At 47.5% G+C, this 19,500-nt stretch overlaps 1 protein-coding gene across 17 annotated transcripts in view; it reads left to right on the forward strand.

The window, feature by feature from the left end:
* LOC125939709 (zinc finger protein 84-like) overlaps positions 1–19,500 on the forward strand; it is a 111,520-nt gene that overhangs the window by 12,333 nt on the left and 79,687 nt on the right. For 11 of the 17 annotated variants that reach the window (XR_007467005.1, XM_049667570.1, XM_049667580.1 and 8 more), the window contains exons 3-4: positions 3,208–3,293; positions 12,491–12,614. The exons of 1 other annotated variant lie outside the window; for it this stretch is intronic. Coding sequence is in view for 14 of the 16 variants with exons in the window: in XM_049667570.1 (XP_049523527.1) it covers positions 3,222–3,293; positions 12,491–12,614 (196 nt within the window). In the remaining 2 variants the exon portion in view is untranslated. Of the gene's footprint in view, positions 1–3,207; positions 3,415–7,684; positions 7,839–12,407; positions 12,615–19,500 lie in introns of those variants that run through there. 5 more of the 17 variants (XM_049667567.1, XM_049667577.1, XM_049667566.1 and 2 more) reach the window with 4 other exon arrangements.

Raw genomic sequence — 19,500 nt, forward strand, 5'->3', positions numbered from 1 at the left:
GATTATAGGTTTTGTATGATGAATAATATGTAAAGTGGCACATGCCCCGTGACCCAGGTTGGCGTTAGAGTGGTTCAATGAAGAGCAGCAGGTGCCCAATGCGGCTGCGGAGCACCTGACTAAGGCGGTGGTCAGACCCGCAAAGCAGCAGCGGGTGCTAATCAAAGGTCTTCTACATAAGAGAAAATATAGGGTAGAATTTCGAATTGATAAGGACATAGCGGGCAACGCTGATTAATTCTACAGTATTGACATGCATTTAAATAGTTCTGTTTTTGGTGAACAGCTTGAGAGAGCGTGCAAAACACTTTCGAGGTGATTAAGCTTCGTTCAAACTGCACGAGCAGCGTATATGGTGCTTGCTTTCAAAGCAAAGCTAAAAATGTATTCCCAGCTATCAAAACCTTACGCTCATGAATGGAATCAGGATTAGTGTGTTTTGCCCTTTGCTCTTTATTTGGCATATAATTTGAAGCAGTGGCTTGTCACGTTTCTGACTCAGTAAAGTTTTTCGGTTCGGTCACTATTTGATTTTTTTCTGCCTATTGCTCGCGAGTGTGCTCAGTTTCGTTAGATTTGTTCTTGCTATGCAATAGGCTTGAAATAGAGCGCCCGCCTCGGCTGCGGGAGGCTATGGGTTCGATTCCCACCGCCGCCGGGCACCCACTGGTTCAAATGGGTACAAGCGTGCCCCGGCCTGGCGTTCGGCTTTCTTCAGGGGCCATGCGCTTGGGAAAGGAGCCTGCGCCCTGAATTCCCGTTGAAACCAACGTGAGCACGGAAAAAAAGTGATGTCTGGGCCGCTCCCAGTACATTGTAATGCCTTGTAGCAAAGATGTATTATCACTAGTAACTCGCATACTCTTGTGGACCGTCGCGAAGCATTTAGCTTCGACCATTCGTGCACTATTGGTGTAGTACCCTCATTTATTGTGTGTATATAGTGCACATATATTCAAATGTGCACGCATTCACTTATTCTTGACACTTTGGCGAAATAGTGGGGGAAAGTTTCCGTGCCAGTTGGGGTAAATCTGTTAGATACTGTGCGCAAAAGCTACTAGGACAGGAAGTGGTGCTACTCCCTTTATCATTGTTTAACGAGTGGTACTCACTCTTGCTGACTACCGGTGCTAAAGCCCCTTTTTTTTAAAGGTTAGATTGTGGGTTTTACGTGCCAAAACCACGATTTGATTATGAGGCACGCCGTAGTGCGGGACTCCGGAAATTTGGACCACCTAGGGTTCTTTAACGTGCACCTAAATCTAAGCACACGGGTGTTTTTAAAGGTTAGCGACACAATGCTGGCGGATGAGCAAGTTTCTGTATCCTCAAAGAAAGCTGTACGTCTCAAAGTGCTGGTAACACGTACGGCCAGTTGTAGCAATGGTCCGCGAACGGGACCACACACATTCATTACATTCCTTAATGTGCCAGTGACTATTTTTGCTGCCAGCGACTGCACATGCCTTCAATCCACATGATTCAATCCAGCATGATTTGAGCTGAGTGTGTTAGCGAAAACTCAGTTGCATTTCCCACATCTGATTGCACAGAAGCAAGGTAGAAGTGGTAATGGTTTCGTATTCGTGCGTGGTCACTGAGGCGATGTACGGCGCACCCCCGGGAGGGCTATCTTGTTCTCTAGAACATACTGCTCCGCGAAAAGGGTCAATACTCCGTGCTCAACCTAGCATAGTGCAGAATGTAGAAGCGTTAGGTAGGGTAAATGGCAATGATCTTAGGTTAGTGAGGTCTACGATTGTCCTCAATTTCAAGGCAGAATGACCAAATTAGTTAAGAGTTTCAAACAAGCCAACCAAGACACAGTCAGGGTAAAAGTAGATGAATTCAGGCTGGTGCTCTCAAACAAATATGCAGCTTTAGAACAGAAATGTGAAGATTCAAGGTAATGACTGATACCATAACTAGGCTGATTTCAAAAGCAGAAATTGAAGTGGGAAGTAAGGCACAAAGGCAAAAACTACGTAAGCTCTCCTAAGCAACAAAGAAACTAATAAAGAAACAAGCCATGAAAGTGTGCATACTGCAGGCATTATCAAATCGTGACCGTTAGCTTATTGCTATCATTGAAAAGAAAAGTGTAGAATAATTGCATTTTGCGGGTACTAACATAGGGGGGCAGTAACTTGGAAGAAGATTCAATGTAACTTGGAAGAGACAGGAAGAGAGTGGCATAGATCAAAAGAGCAAACAAAGGTAGCCGACATTCTAGTTGACATTAAGAGGAAAAAATGGAGCTCGGCAGGCCATGTAATGCATAGGGCAGATAATCGGTGGTCTGTCAAGTTGCAGAATGGGTGCTAAGGAAAGCACAGTCGAGGACGGCAGAAAGTTAGGTGGGATGATGAAATCAAGAAATTTGCAGGCACAACTTGAAATAAGATAACGCAAGACAGGGGTAATTGGAGATCATTGGGAGAGGCCCCAGGGTCATTGAAGAGCAGCACATGCCCAATGCCACATGCTCAGTCACCCAAGTTGGGCCGATGTTGGTTTTCAACCCAGTTCTCTCAGCACAGCAGCCAGATGCAGCCCATTTTGACCACTCAGTGACGCAGGTTGGTGGAAAAGAGGTTAGGTGCGGACATGCATGCATACATACATACAGACCTACTGCTAACTGGGTGAAGTTCTTAAAGAATGCTATTGCGTTCAAAATGCACTTTGGCAATTCATATAATGTGTAGGGCAGGTAACTGACGGTCTATTGGGGCTACTGAATGGGTGCCAATTCACCTGACATGCAATCGTGGACAGCAGATATCCAGGTAGTGTGATGAAATAGAAAATTTGCAAGCATAGGATGGTATCAACTGGTACAAGATATGGGGTGACTGGGATCCTCCAGCGGACATTACATATGCTAATGGCGATGACCTTACGATCTTGCAATCACTTTGCATTAGTTTAGACTCCACCAATAGTTTTAAAATGTATGAGCTGAAAAAAAACTTGGAGATACGTTCTGCTGTCGTAAACCTTGCACTAAAAAATGTTGCCCTGCTTTCTAGTATTCAGTGTGCATTGTCCCTTGTAGCCCCTTAGGAATACTGAACCGAAAGGGTTATGTTGTGTTCTACGGCTATGCAATGTAAGATGCCCAGGCATTTATTCTATTGTCGGATTTACCTCTTGTTCTCGATGCTGTAACAGGACTGCAATTGCTGCAATTATTTTCTGCAGGCCTCACAAATGGGATGAGCCTAGCTGAAAGTATCACTGCCAAAATGGCATGCCACGCCCTTTCCAAGGTGATCGGTCAGAAGGAGGTTGGCACGCAGTACAGCTTGCCTCTGGCTGCCAAGTCTGTTGGGTGCTCCTTCAAAGCAGCCAGCAAGTCGACGAGCGTGCAGACTACCGAGACTGTGGATCAGTCAAGCTCCACCTCAGGTGGGCAGTGACCGGCATTTATCTTATATTTGCTTGCTTGTGTGAGTTTGTGGTAAATAGCCAAGGGGGGTCTGCCTAGCTTGGTACGACCTGCTTAACTGTGTATGAAATTCTGCTGCCGAGGACATTTTAGCTGGTTTGTGATTCTTGTTTGCATTCTGATTGGGGCAAAATGCAAAAACACTGCTCTACTCAGATCATTGAAGCAACTTAGGTGTCAGAGCTTAATCCAGAGCCCTCTTGCCCTGGTGCTGTTGTAGCCGTTGCGTGGCTTTATGATAAGGTTAAACCCAGTGAGTCTCTTAGTTATGCCTAAACTGGTATATTAATATAAAACGTGGATATAGATCAATGCTGAATGTAAGACGACCGCTGTGTTTGAGGTGAATTAAATTCAAACAGAATTCTTGAATGCAGTTAACTACAAAACATACTTCGTGTTTTATCAATATGCTCATGGATGGTTGGAAACAACTTTATTAAAATCCGGCGAAGTTTAACGACCCAGTCTCAGGTCTCCCATGAGGGGACTTAGAGGCCTTGCTTCATCGCCATCTCCCGGCCCCACTGGATTGCCCACTCTTGTGTCTTGAGGTTGGAGCTGCGCAGAGTGGTGGTGCACTTCGACGCAAGAGCCTCTGGAGCTGCTGCCATTTTCGCTGCTTCAACAGGACACTCCCACAACATGTGCGAGAGTGTTGCTCTAGTTGCCTGACATAACTTGCAAAGAGCATTCGGGTATTGCGCGGGGAAAATGTGCCACAATCGCACTGTACTGGGGAACGTGTGTGTCTGCAGCTGTTGCCAGACGACTGCCTGGCGACGTCTTAGTTTGGGGTGAGGTGGGAGCAATATTCTCCTGCCTAACTGGTAGTGCTTGGCGATATCGTTATATCTGACTAAACGTTCTCGCGTGCTTCGCACCAGGACGTCCGAACTCGAAGATTGTGTCTCTGACTCTGTGCGGCGGGTCAGTTCTCGCACAGAGCAGTGTGCCACCTCATTCAACTTAGGGGGGCCCTCGTCGGTGGGGGTGGCGACATGCGCTGGGAACCACATGATCGTGGTGCTATCGAAGTGCTGCCAACCAGCTTTCCTTAGCCTCTGAAGAACTTGAGGGAAATGCACCCCCGTGCATTGTTACGACGGATTATGACTCGCTAAGAACTACCTCGCCGAGGGGGTCGGTAAGCGCAATCGCAACCTCTTCTGCTGTTTCTGGGTATTCCGTGCTGACATTACACGCATGCGTAAGCCGGGAGTTAACGTCAACGACTACTGCCATGAACCAGTGTCCTTGTATGTACTCTGCCGCGTCTACGAAGCGCGTAGCCATCTCATTCATTGAGAGAAGCGAGAACTGCACGGGAACTGTCAGGATTCTTGTTCTGGGATCGCTTTGAGTCACGACGTCCCACAGCACATGTCTAAGCAGCTCTAGGCACGCGCAACACTGTCATCAGGTCATGAGCAGCATGTACCGAGCACCTGAGGTGCACACAAGCTATCACTTCAGCCGACCTGTAGGTGTCTTCAAGTGATTGCTGGCCATACATTCGTTTTGATCCTCTCATGTCGATAGCAGCATCGAGTTTTTTTGCCCAGTGTTTGCAGACCACAGTGGCTGACAGGGCCTCTTCTGTACTGCCAATTTATCCAAGCGTATAGTTGTTGTTCTGCAGCGCTCCTGTTACAATGTGCGAAAACCTTTTGCTAATGCGAAAGGTCGAGCCTTTCCACTTCGAAAAGTGAGACACTAGTGAGCAAATTCCATTGCCTTTGCAATGTGTTGAATCTGCTGTTATCAGTAGAACTCGTGCACGGCGTTCGCAGAGAAATTCCACCATGGTGTCTTCAAGGTCACTGTCAACAGGGTAGTCGTTGCACAAGAAAGCTTCCCGTGAAAATCGACAGTTACACTGTTAGTATTTCTATTCACAGAAACCAAACGGTGCACTGCGACAATCCTGCTACACGCTTCCACCTATTTTATCACATTGTTTGCAAAGGCTGTAATAAAGTCAAGCCCGAAGGTGTTCTTTTTGCATCCCTAGCAGTATTAACATGTGTTTGCACAGAGTTTGCAGTGTTGGCGTGTTGGCCACAGTAAGGATAAAAAGTGATGACGCTTTCTCCGTTAAACAACTGCAAACAAGAAAACTTTTTTTTAGGGGGTTCACAGTGTACATGGCAAATACAGGATGACTGTGCTAAAGGTATTTTGCAACACTTGACCAAGGCCCAGCCTCTTCTCGGCAATTCGGGCGCTTGCAGTTAAAGCATGAGATTTGCAAATGGTTTACATAATGTTTACTGGCACTAAGTGGAATTCAGATATGGGGTTCTTTGTCAAGCGTACAGTCAAACTAGCATACAGTGCAAACTTTGTTAATTCGAACACGCTTAATTCGGACTTACAGTTTATTCGAACTGACGCTGTGGTCCTGTCACAGTTATATGTATTCAAATGGGCAAAAACGCCCGGTAAATCGATCGCTGAGAGCATAAGCGACGGTTAATTCGAACATACCACGCACCAACAATTATCTCAGCAGCGTGCAGATTTCTGCACGCTAAATCGTGTATGATTTCTGCACAATTTCTTTCACACAATTTGCTCAAGAAGGGGCCAGCAAAAGCTTAGGGCTTGTGTTCTTGTTTGCTAAGAAGGTGGAAACTTTCAGAGGTCAGAATGCATCTTTGATATACAGTAGAACCCTGCTGTTACGTTCCCGGGTGCTGCGTTTTCCCGGCTGTTACGTCGTTTTCGGCCGGTCCCGGCACAGCTCCCATAGAACCCAATGCATTGGTAACCCCGCTGTTACGTCGCAACTGTGGGACCGTTCCCGCATCATACGTTGCGAACTGCCACACCGTGCCGGCCCGAGCGGGCATTTTGACTTTTCATGTCGCTTGGCTTGGTTGCTTGACGATGGCATTGGCCGCCCAAAGTGTTGGGGGCGACATTTATTACGTAATCTCGGTTTCCGCCAGCAAAAGTATGGCCTTTGATATCCGCTTTTGCTATCTAAAGATGATGTCTATGACGCGTTGCGGCCCTAAAATTGGTTTTGGCTCATAGATGTTCCGTATAAAGTTCAAAGGCGATAACGCCGTCGCCGCGCGCCGTATGCTTTCTTTCGCGCGCGAGACGCAGTCGTCGGCTCCTCTCGCACGCTTTCACTCGCACATACAGCATACGTCGCCGCGCGCCGTATGCTGTATGTGCTCGCTGTATGTGCGAGTGAAAGCGTGCGAGGGAAGCGCGACGTATGCTGTATGTGCGAGTGAAAGCGTGCGAGGGAAGCCGCGCGGCCGTATGCTGAATGTGCTAGTGAAAGCGTGCGAGGGGAGCCGACGACCGCGTCTCGCGCGCGAGAGAAAAGCAGGGAGGAAGCGCGCCTTCTTCCGTTGCGCTCGAGGCACCAGCGAGGGAGCGAGGGGGGGTAGCGGTCAGTGTTGTGCTCTGGCATCATACTGCGCGGCAGCGCGCGCGCGCGCTCCCGCGGGCCTTATCATGAAAGCGATCTGCGTGGGGGCACATTCTACGCAGTGTAGGTGCGTCGGCGGCTCGTGGCTTTGTGTGTGCTGCGTGTTCTCGGCGCTCAGTTTGGGTTGAAGCGATAGACAACAGCACGAAGGTCACTTTGCTCGCTTCTGCAGCGGCGTTTAACTGCGCGTGTTCGCACTCATCGAGTGTGATGTGTTCATGTTTGCCTGTGGGCGCTGACACTATGTTTGTTAATTAGTTAATAACCGAATGTTTACAAGTTTATGCAGACGATAAAACTACTATTCTTACATTGTATAGCTCATCGCAATCGATACTTCGGCTGTGGGGCGAAACTACTTTTTGTCGCACGTAAGAATTAAAATAATATTGTGTGCAGTTCAACACTACTCCCATTTCTCAATTTTTCCTGTTTCCTGGCTCTTGCGTTTCCCGGCTCTTACGTTTTTTTTTTACGGTCCCGTGAAAAACGTAACAGCGGGGTTCTACTGTAGTTTTGTCTCCCTGCTCTTGTTCCAGCAACCCATTTCTCATTCTATGTTCATAACATGGTGTTTTTTTAATCGTTTATTAAGCTATGTCTTTTTTTATTACAGTTAAATGTTTGAACTCTTCCATCACCTATTGTAAGCAGGGATTCTGACATAATGACTCCGGCTGATATCAAGACAGCATAGGCTAGGACAAGCACAAGCCGACGGCTTGTGTTTGTCCAAAAGTTTGATTCATCGCTAGCTACTGTAATGTTGCGGGCCATAAAAATGATAGGAAAGACATGCGGGAAGCCGACACTGAACAGGAGCAAGCAAAGCAGCGCGCACCCTCCTTTCCCATCCCGCTTAAAAGGAGCAGGAAGGAGCCCCCAGCATGTGCTTGATCACGTTCATCTGCCGCCTCCCTGTTAGCGCATTGGGTATGTGGTAGTATGGCACGTGTCAAGCTACCATACTTCTCGGCTCACCCTAGCACGTTTTCTCTCGCACCCACAGTAAATGAGGCGCGATCTCATTGCACTTGGACTTTATGCAGAACCTAGGCTTCTTCCGGCCATGTTTGCACTGATGGAGAAAAGATAAGACTTTTTCAATGCAAGCCCAATGACGATTTCAGTCTTGCGTGCTGTACCACACAATTGATCGGGCGCCATAATATGAAGGGGCTCTCCTTAATTCGAACTCCATTTGATTTGAATAAATTCCTGGTCCCATTGGAGTTCGAATTAACGAGATGCTAATATATAATTGAGTGAATGTTCAGTTGCCTGGCAAGACAATGAGATTGGCAGGGGTAGGGATACATTCACTTATGCGAATTAATCAGAAGTCATGTGAAGGAAGTGTACAAAAAAACAATTAGAGGTTGGAATGCATACTACAGGATTTATGAAATCATGATTGCCAATGTGCTGCTCTTCTATAAAATAAAATTGTACAATCATTCTGCTGTACCAATTAATATATGGGATAATATCACAGAGGTTAACAAGGAGGCTTGAGAAGTTGTTGACCACACAAGGAGCGATGGAGTGAAAACTGATACGTGTAACGTTAACGTGCCCAAAGACAGCGTTGATGACTAGGGAGCAAATAGGACTAGCCGATATTCAAATTTTGTTAACCCTTTGAGGGTCAAAGGCATAAATATCCAGCACCGCAAACAAGTCCCAAATGGCCAATGCCGTATATTTATGGCGCCGTCTGTATCTTTGCAAAATGTGCAAATTTTTCAACTCTTTGTCACCCAACAAGTGCTGCCACTGCGTGTGGATACAAGGAATATATATTTTTTTTTTTACTTTTTTAATCTCTGTAGTCTCTTGGCTTTAATTCCACAGCTTCTTTACACTCGCGTTTCACCGGGCGATCGCACGTTCCCAGTTGTGCAGCGGTGTGCTTTGGTTTTGTCTTGCGGGCTGTTTTGGTTCATTGCGCGAGTAAAAACGGATGTCTGTGTGGTTTCTAATCTCTCAAAGAGTCATTGCTAGATGCAACCAGTAGCAGCGGTTCGTGAACGTGGCCACACACATTCATTGCATTCCTTAATATGCCAGTCACTATTTTTGCAGCCAAGTGCACGCCTTCAGCCAACGCACATGCCTTCAATTCATATGATTTAATCCAGCATGATTGGAGCACAGTGCATCAGCGAAAATGCAGTTGCATTTCCGACAGCTGATCGCCCCGGAGCAAGGTGGAAGCGATAATGGTTTCATATTCGTGCGCGGTCGCTGAGGCGACGTACAGCGCGCCGCCGAAAATGCTATCTCGTTTCTCTGGAACAAACTGCTCTGTGAAAAGGGTCAATACTCTGTGCTCATCCTAACATAGTGCAGAATGTAGAAGTGCTGGATAGGGTAAATGGCAGTGATCTTAGGTTAGTGAGGTCTACGATTGTTCTCAATTTCAAGAGAGAAAGACCAAATTAGTTAAGAGGAAACAGGCCAACCTAGACACAGTCAGGGTAAAAGTAGATGAATTCAGGCTGGTGCTCTCGAACATATATGCAGCTTTAGAAAAGAAATGTGAAGATAAGATTAAAGGTAATGACTGAAACCACAACTAGGCTGATATAAAACGCAGAAATTGAAGTGGGAGGTAAGGCACAAAGGCAAGAAGTATGTAAGCTCTCCCAAGCAAGAAAGAACCTAACAAAGAAACACCAAACGATGAAAGTGCGCCTATTGCAGGCAATATCAAATCGTGACCGGGAGCTTATTGTTATCATCGAAAAGAAAACTGTTCAGTAATTGCATTCTACGGGTACTAACATATGGGGCAGTAACATGGAGGTTTGCAAAGAAGCTTGGGAACAAGTTGAGAACTGTGCCATGAGCGATGGAACGAAAAAGGTTAGCTGTAACTTGAAGAGACGGGAAGAGAGTGGCGTGTATCAAGAGGGCAAACAAGAACAGAAATATTGAAATACTGATCGAGAGAGCACACAGGTTCGGCAGGTACACTTCGAATAAGTGCAGGACAATGATTGCCAAATTCTCTTCTTTCAAACTCAAACAGCAAATACTCCTCAAAAACTATAAGCTGAAGGAAGAAAGTATTATCGTTAGTGATGACTATTCACCCGCTACTCGTCTTGCTAGGAAGAAACAGTTCGAATTCGGCAAAAGCCAACCCCCCAACTTTCAAGCTTCGCTTCAACAAGCTGTACATAAATAAAAAGTGCTACACCTACAATCCCTCTGATGATTGCGTCTGTGAAATTTCTAGCGCCTTCAAGCCTTTCTTCTGATTCCGTGCACAATGCCTCCACGCCACCCGCCACTGAATAGCACTGCGCGTGGGGCAGTGAACCAAAGTTACCGGTCATTAACCAACTTTCGCTTTTATTCACAAATATCCGAAGCATTCTTCCAAAACGTGACCATCTTTGCTCTACTATCGATGCTTCTGATGCTGACATAATCTGTCTTACTGAAACCTGGTTATCTGCGAAGATTGATAGCAGCGAATTGTTTGATTGTAAAAAACATTACAACATTTATCGGTGTGATAGGGGTGCTCGGTGTGGCAGAGGCGTGCTTTTTTATAGCCGTCTCTGATGCTGTTTTGTCTTTTCCTATCCATCTTGCTAACGCTTTAGAACTTGTTTTGGTTGAACTACAACTGTGCTCTAAGAAATTGCTATTGGGCGTTTGTTATCGTCCGCCGTCCTGTTCACCAACCTTTGCTGACTGCCTTCATGATGTCATCCATATGATTACATTGTCGTATCCGAATAGGCCGTTCCTTTTTCTAGGTGACTTTAATTTCCCTAATATAGTATGGTCTAATGTGCGTCTCTATTGTTATCCTTTTTCCAGTGAAGGCTACAGGTTTCTGAATTTGTGCAGTGATTTCAACTTGTCCCAGCTTGTAATGCAGGCCACTCGAATTGCGACTACTACTTCTAACATCCTGGATTTAGTGCTCACCACTACGCCTGTTCTTTGCCATCCCATATCGTACCTACTGGGGCTAAGCGATCACTTACTGCTTCATTTTTTTTTTGAGCTGCACCGTGCTTCACCAGAGTAACCACAAAAAATATATCCGTCACTATAAACACGCTGATTATGATGCTATTAACCCTTTGCGGTCCGGTGTCGGGCAGGGCCCGACAACGCAACACGGCCGTAGCGGTCCGCTGTCGGGCACCGCCCGACAAGGGGGTTCGGGGGTTAAATTTCGTGGTTTTTCTCACTGCCATTCACGCGCATTCTGTGTATACACTATGCGCCGTCTCTTTAGCGATAAATAAACTTTGTTCGTTGAAGTTTACTTCTCTTTGCACTAGGGTGCAGCACAATGTTCAGCACGGCTTCTGGATACCAGAGCGTTCTCACTTGCGCGCGAAACAGCACGTTCGCGTGGTTCGCTGAGAAGCATGACCACTTTTTCATCGCGTGCGTTTTACGGTGGCACATTTAGTGAAAGCTTCTAGAGGTTTCCGTTGTCAATAGCTTTATTTTGAGGCGCACACAGCTGCAGAATCATGCTGAGAAAGAACAGCGACACCTGCAGTACCGCCGCAACCTCTTCCAACAGCTGGTGGGTGACCTGAGGGCTAGAGCCAAAAATCGGGGCCCATCTGCGCAGAAGGAGTGCGAGGAAAGGCTAGATGGGAGGAGCCATTTCATCTACAAGCTCCCAGGCCGAAATACCAAAGACTGTGCTGTTTGTAGCGATCGAAAAACAAACGGAGGCAGGAGGTAAACTGTGTTTTTCGGCAAAACCTGCAGTAACAACCCTGGCCTGCACCGCAGAAAAATGCTTCAAGCGGTATCACACGCTGCTCAAATATCGGTAGAGGAGTTGCCTACACAATGCAAAAGAAAAAAATAAATATCCTATGAGTTTTTCGTCCACAGTTTGTGGTTTTCATCGTGGCACTATAAACTGGCAAAATAGTTTCGGACCGGGACAGCCGGAAAGTGGGTAAAAGTTTCGGACCGCAAAGGGTTAACCATGAGCTTTTTGGTTTTTTAGATGATTACTTGCCCAACTTTCATGATTGCTCCGTCGCTACTAACTGGAATTTATTCAAAGAAAAAGTTTCATCGCTCATCGAGAAATACGTTCCACGTATAGTCATCTCGTCAAACTGGCAATCACCATGGTTCAGTCAGTCGTTAAAGAGGCTGTGTAATAAGAAAAAACGTTTTTCGCTCTGCAAAACTAACCGGTAGTCAAGAACGTTAGGCGGCTTAGGAGGCTGTGGCTACCGAATACAAAAAAGCTCTTAAGCACGCCAAGGATTCATTTTTCAATACTACATTACCATCTCTTTTAATTAGTAACCCTAGGCAATTTTGGAACGTAGTCAACAAAACAGATAATTCAGCTATCACCCTTAAAGACTCAAGCAATCAACTAATCCTACTTGATCAGTGCGCAAATGTTCTGAACTCTGTATTTGTTTCTGCTTTTTCCAAAAATGTGTGTTCTGTAACCCCTACCTATCCCGGTACTGATTTTCTGATCTGCAGGCCTCACAAGTGCGACGAGCCTTGCTGAAAGTATCGTTGCCAAAATGGCAGTGATACTTTCCACGGTGATCGGTCAAAAGGAGGTTGGCACGCAGTGCAGCTTCTTGCCTCTGGCTGACAAGTCTGTTGGGTGCTCCTTCAAAGCAGCCAGCAAGTCGACGAGCGTGCAGACTACAGAGACTGTGGATCAGTCAAGCTCCACCTCAGGTGGGTAGTGACTGGCACTTCTCTTACATTTGCTTGCTTGTGTGAGTTTGTGGTAGATATGCCAAGTCTGCATAGCTTGGTATGACCTGCTCAAGTGTCTATGACATTCTGCTGCCGAGGACATTTCAGCTGGTCCGTGATTTTTGTCTGCATTCTGATTGGGGCAGAATGCAAAAATACTGCTCTGCTCAGCACATTGAAGCACCTTAGGTTGTAGAGCTTAATCCAGAGCCCTCTTGCCTGGTGTTGCAGGCCTTGCGTGGCTTTACGATAACGTTAAACCCAGTGAGTCTCTTAGTTATGCCTAAATCAGTATAGTAATGTAAAAACGTGGATACAGATCAATGCTGAATGTAAGTCGACTGCTGTGTTTGAGGTGAATAAAATTCAAACAAAATTCTATAATGCAGTTAACTACAAAACATACTTTGTGTTTTATCAATATGCTCGTTCATTGAGAGAGGCTGAGAACTGCACGGCAACTGTCAGTATTCTTGTTCTGGGACAGCTTTGAGTCAAGACATCCCACAGCACACTGTCATCAGGCAATGAGCAGCATGTACCGGGCATCTGAGGTGCACACCAGCCATCACTTCAGCCGACCTGTAGGTGTCTTCAAGTGATTGCTGGCCATACACTCGTTTTGATCCTCTCCTGTCGATAGCAGCTTCAGGTTTTTGCCCAGGGTTTGCAGACTGCAGTGGCCGATGAGACTTCTTCCGTACCGCCAATGAATTCCAGCGGATAGTTATTCTTCCGCAGCACTCCTGTTACAATGTGCTAAAACCTCATCCACCTTTGGTGCTGCAAAAGGTCAAGCCTTTCCACTTCGAGAAGCGAGACACTAGTGAGCAAATTCCATTGCCTTTGCAATGAGTTGAATCTGCTGTTATCAATCGAACTCGTGCACGGTGCTCACAAAGAAATTCCACCACAGTGTCTTCAAGTTCTATGTCAACGGGGTAGCTGTTGTGCATCAAAGCTTCCAGTGAAAACCGACAGTTACACTGTTAGTATTTCTATTCACAGAAACCAAATGGTGCACTGCCACCATCCTGCTGTATGCTTCCATCTATTTATCACATTCTTTGCAAAGGCACTAATAAAGTCATGCCCGGAGAGGTAATTTTGCACCCCTAGCAGTATTAAAATGTGTTTGCACAAATTTTGCAAAGTTAGTGTGTTGGCTAGATTAAGGACAAAATATGATGACGCTTTCTCCATTTTGACAACTGGAAACAAGAAAACTTTATTTCGGTTCACAGTATAGTACATGGCAAGCACAGGAAGACTGTGCTAAAGGTATAGGGGGCGAGGATTTACAGTCGCCATCTGTCGGAAGCACCTCGCTTGCGTAGTATGAGGGGTAATGCAGCGGGCTCCTCATAGGTTTGGCTGTGGGCTCTAAATAAAAACACCACGCGGAAGCCCTCCTGGCCATTTCTGTAAGTACTCTCGAAACGAGGGAAGTTTGTTACTGTCAAAATAATAATCTTGGGCAAACAGAAAGCGCAGAATAGTTTACAGGCGGTATCCCTCTACCGAATACATACAGCGAACGCCCACTGCGCGTGGTCGACGCGATGGAGTCCCCCGAACCAGCTTGTTACGCGAATGGTAGGCATTCGCTGAGAGCAGACTATGTGAAATTTCTTCTTATAGTGGGCTGCCTGTATAACCAAATGGAGCATAATAGAAGGAAGCCTCCATGCAGCGATCGCACGGGTTCGCAGCGACCTACTGCGCGTCTGCATGCATGTGCGCGCACAATGTTTCGCTTTCGCTGCAAGCGCGTTTTCGCACCTTGCCGTGAGCTTTAGGCCTCAGCGTGTGAACATTTGATGGTACACAAGCAACCATTGTTGCGTGGACGCTATCAGAGCTGTTCAACAATAATTTCGGTATAACTATAGGGACTTCGACGCTATACGACGACTCGTGATGTGCCATTGCGACGATTCAATCATTTTTTTTTTCCTTTTAAATTCTTTGATGTTTCAATATCGTTACAGTGGAATCTCGATGATACGAATCTCACGGGGTCACGAAAAATATTCGTATTAGCCGAAATTCGTATCATCGAAACAATTAAAACTCGTTAAATTAAAGAGTCGGAGGTGAACTCACTCAGGCACACGCTCGTAAAAAGCATTTACAGTATAGATTACTTACAATGTAACTGTTTATAATGCAGAACTGGCTACAACGCGGCCTTTTCCGACTCCCGTTTACCCTCCCATAGAACTCCATGTATACGCATACCGCTTACAGTGCAGCCGCGTGAGACGAAATACCGGTTATAATGCGGCTTCCGCTGGAAAATCTCGCCGACAAGGGCGGTAGCGAGCACGCTTCTCAACGAGGTGCGCCCACCGACGGGAGAGGAGATCAACGAGGGCGATCCGGAGGAGGAGCATGAGACTTGGAGCACGAGTCCAAGGACGATAAAATCGTCGCCGCGCGCCGTATGTGCGAGTGAAAGCGCGCCTTTCGCGCGGGGGACGCGCGCCTTCACGCACGGAGAGCGAACGCACAGCGGAGAGCAAACGCGACTTCACGGCCGGGCGCGACAGTCGAGTCCGGCCCTGCTTCCGTCGCACGAAAGGCCGGAGGGGAAGGGGCGACACTGCGCTGTGGGGCACCAAATGCGTATCTTGCAACCGGGCGCAAGGGTAACTGGCGACGCAATCTCCCACGCGAAAGGAGCAAAGCGGAAAGGCAGCGCAGGAGGGAGAGAAGGAGGGGGGCGGAGGGGGGGGGGGGCTTCTACTCTGCCAACAAATGCTTTCTTGTACTTTGCGCCTGTGCCGGCTGTCGGGGTTGTCGCGCGCACCGTATCTTGAAAGCGATCTCCACACTGCTCTGACTTTGTATGCGCTATGCTTACGCCGCTCAGTTTCCGTTGAAGCGATAGACCGCACTTCCCCATGCAGGCGTGGGGAAAAGCTCAAAAGCAAGAAAAGCGCCACCGCGTCAAACTCTTCGCGCCCAGTCGCGGCCTCCATGCTGTCCTACGCCGCGTCCGCGCCTCCGCACCAAAAGAGAAAAGGAGAAAGCGCGTGACTGCGCGCTGTTCTCTTTCGCGGCCGTCGGTGGGGCGGCGTTTATTCGTATCAACCGGCGCGGGTTGAAAATCGATTCGTAACAACCGTTCTCTAGCACGTTGCAAAGTAATGGGGCTCGGCCGGGACCACAGAAAAATTTGTATCATCCGGAAATTCGTATTAGCCGTGATCGTATCATCGAGATTCCACTGTATTTCTCAAGTTGTGTCACACTTTGTGTTTGTCGGTCTTCGCAACGAGGAATTCAGTACATTCATTGTTTGTTGCTAACACAAACATGAGCATATGCCATGCCTTTTTTTAATGTGCTTCTTACCGTTCCCCTTCCATTCCAGTGAACTTGATACTATCTAGCATTAACAAGTTGATAGACCAAGGCTACGTTACATTAACCAGGCAGCATGCGCGAGGCGAGCTTCTCAATGCGCGCTTTCTGCTACTCACCGAACATCGCAGCCCCAACGCCGTAGCAGAAATCTCCCTCGCAGAAGTGCTTGTTACACACCCGAGTTGTAGCCGATGGCTGCTTGCCGGTTCTAAGTTTCGCAACCCAAGGTACCCGCAGCTTCTTGGCCTGAGGGTACTTGTGAAGGCTGGCACCGGGCTCCGTTGCGTACGTCCGGCGCTGCGGTACCGAGCAGTAGCCGACCATTTTGGACGCCTTCAAAGGCAGCCACTACCTATTATAGTGCTTACAAGTGTTGTCAAGTAGACACTCGAGCCGGGAAAACATCCCCATTTAATCAGAACCGGAGCGCAGGTGGGACTTTAAACTTTAGTTTTCAGCTCTGTTCGGCGCTTCAAAAGCAGACGATGCGGTTGCTGTGTCCACCTGATCCCTCATACCACGTCACGCCGACGGTGGCGTCGGCTTTTCCAGGCGTGGAGCTCGCCCCCAATTTTACAACACCTGACCAAGGCCCAGCCTCTTCTTGGTAATTCAGGCGCTTGCAGTTGCAGCTTATAAGATTTGCAAAATGGTTTACATAATGTTTACTGGCGCTAAGTGGAGTTCGAATATGTTCTTTGTCACAGGGTAATAATAATACAGTCGCCGACTGATTTTTTCAGACACCCGATTTTCCAGACCTGCCCAAATATTCGGACTCTGCCATGGTATTGCACTGCGCTCCACAGACTCGATGTGTAACAACCAAAATTTCGCATGTTTCAAATTCTTCTCATTCGATTTTGCAAACTTGTTCTCTCAATTGCAAGTCAAGAGCTACCGAAAATGTAAACAACATCGCCACCATGTTGTTTTTCTGCAGCGTCAAACACCCCATTGCATGCATCTCGCATGCCATTTCAGAGCTTCCATTTACAGTACAGCCTCGATAGCAGACACCGCTTGCTGCGCCCTCTCGCGAGGCTTCGCGCTGTCGTTGCTGTCGGCACTTGTCAGTCGCATATGGTCACTTGTACACTCGGTCACAAAATATTGTGGGGCACACGAGCACGGGGTGAAACGGCCTTCCGCGCTTTCTGGTGGCCCACCCCTATCGTCGAGATCGACGCTTACATGCCAGCAGGTCCCTCCGTGACTGCAAGCGTGCATGTTTCTGCGCTTCCTCCTTGTGCGCTGGCGATATTCGAGTGTATCCCCAAGATGCCCCTCTTGTGATTGGCGCTGTGGCGGCTTCGACGGTCAAAACTATGTGAAGTGTGAGCTGGCCCGCAGAGCATACAGCGACGCTAGGCTCAGCCGCTTCAACAAGGGATGGTCTGCAGTGGTTTCATAGGCAACTTCTACCGATGGCACTGACACCATGTTCGTTGTCTGCCTCCAGTTCGATAAAGACTTTGAAGCGAGGCAATTATAGCAGATGGACGATGGAATAGAAGGCCACCATTATCTGGCAAGTGCAAAGTGGCTCATCGCAAGTGGCCGTCGCAAAAGAATTTGAAATCTCAAAGCAGACAATATTAGACTCCCTAAACACAAGGCGTAGATTTTACAAGCCACTGAGAAATCTGCTGGATCCCTACAGAAGAATGTCAGCCAAGGTGCCCACTCAAAACTTGAGGAAGCGTTTCTGATGTGGCCGAAAGCCGCGATCACCAAGTGCCGGTGTACCAAGTACACCGGACCAAGTAAGTGCCGAGTAAGCGGTACAGCAGTCTGCCTCAATGTTGCTCTCGCAGGAGACCCTGCATATTACAGTGGAACCCTGGTGATACGATCTTCGTGGCAACCAGAAAACAAAACCTCTCTTCCAAAAATCGTGTCATCCAAAGCAAGCCCTAAAGCTTAAGAAAACAGGCTTACTTGGTGACAAACTCGCTAGAAAAGCTTCCTGTGGAGTTGAGTAATACTCAGCATAACGACACCGCACGAACCGCAGTCAACACACTTTTATTGAGCAACTTTATAACAGCTCGTGAGTTTTCGGTGAACTTTCTTTTTTTTCAAAGTCCGTAAAAAAGTTATTTTGAAGGATAACAATTTCGTTAACATAGTTACGGATTTCGCGGCACCACGAGGCCAAGAATTCCGAAACAAAGGAACATCGTAGAGAGCGTGACACACCGAGGGATACGACTGGCGGCCGAGGGCAGGCGGTTCATTCAGCCACAGTGAACGCATGAATATCTCGCCTGAAAAGCCAAAAAAAAAGCGAAAGCTGTACGCAATCAGACGATACTACGAGTGCGAAAATAGTGGTTGGGCGGGTCCGCATGACAACAGTTTCCATCACCTGGTAGCCACCCCTCACTAAGCCAAATTAACAAAATAAAGTTGTTTCCTCCTCCGCGCCACGGCCAGTGTGGAGAGGCGCGCCGCGCGCACTCCCTTCCTTTAAAGAGCGAGCGCGCGCCTCCAGACCGGCCGTGCCCACGCGAGATCAGCGAAGGGGGCAGCTCTCATTGGTCTGCTTCGTTCGCGGCGCGTTTGCCGCCGGGGCGCGCGGCAATTTAAATCGGTCCGGGACCGATCTCTCCCACAGCCCAGAAAACCTGCTTCGCGGTAGCTTTTGTGGCGCGCGTGTTGCAGCCGCCGGCGCGCAGCGCACGTTTTTCCGCTAATGTCGTCGGCCTTTAACATGTTCGTGGATCTAATTTAATCTAGTACACTTGAATATAAAGCTACGAGTTTCAGAAGTACGAGTTTGCAGTCGTATCATCCACTTTCAGGCGAAAACGCGATCGTATCAACCACATGCAAATACATTAAAAAACGTATCTTCCCGAAAAATGTATTAAGCAGAATCGTATCAACGAGGTTCCACTGTATTCAGTCCCTCCTGGTCCTTGTTTTTGCGAGGGACCTTCCGCTGCACTACATGGGGCAGCGGTATGCCTTGGAGAAGGCTATCGGCAAGCTTCGTGTATAGGGTTTTCTCATGCAAGCCAGTCAGAAGTACGTGGGGAGATGCACGTGGCGATCTTGCCCTAGGTTGTTTGTGGACTTCTCAAGCTGAGGGGCTGCCGCAGCAACTTTTACGCATTTTTTAAAAGGCTCCTTTTTAGGCCACCAAAGTGATGCCTCGTCGGAGCTCGCATGTCACTTGTCACCCGTGACCCCGCTTTGCATTTGTTATAGCAGTGCCATTCTTGAATGCGGGCAGCTGCGGCTTGTTACACACGATCAGAGTGTGAGGGAAGCAGAGTTGAAGAGTTAAACAAGTCAACACAATCAGCAGCCGGATGGAGGAAGGTGTTGGGAGGTGGGGGCACTGGCCTCCCCGCCATTATAGTTTTCTCTCAACAGCCATGCCAACCCTTTATTTAGATTTTTTCATGCAGCCTGGTTATAACAATTATTGGTTATAACAATGAACTTTTCGTGGCACTTGCATATTGTTATAAGTGGGTTCAAC

This window comes from Dermacentor silvarum, chromosome 5 (genome assembly GCF_013339745.2).
Source record: "Dermacentor silvarum isolate Dsil-2018 chromosome 5, BIME_Dsil_1.4, whole genome shotgun sequence".
In the NCBI taxonomy this organism is placed as follows: domain Eukaryota; kingdom Metazoa; phylum Arthropoda; class Arachnida; order Ixodida; family Ixodidae; genus Dermacentor; species Dermacentor silvarum.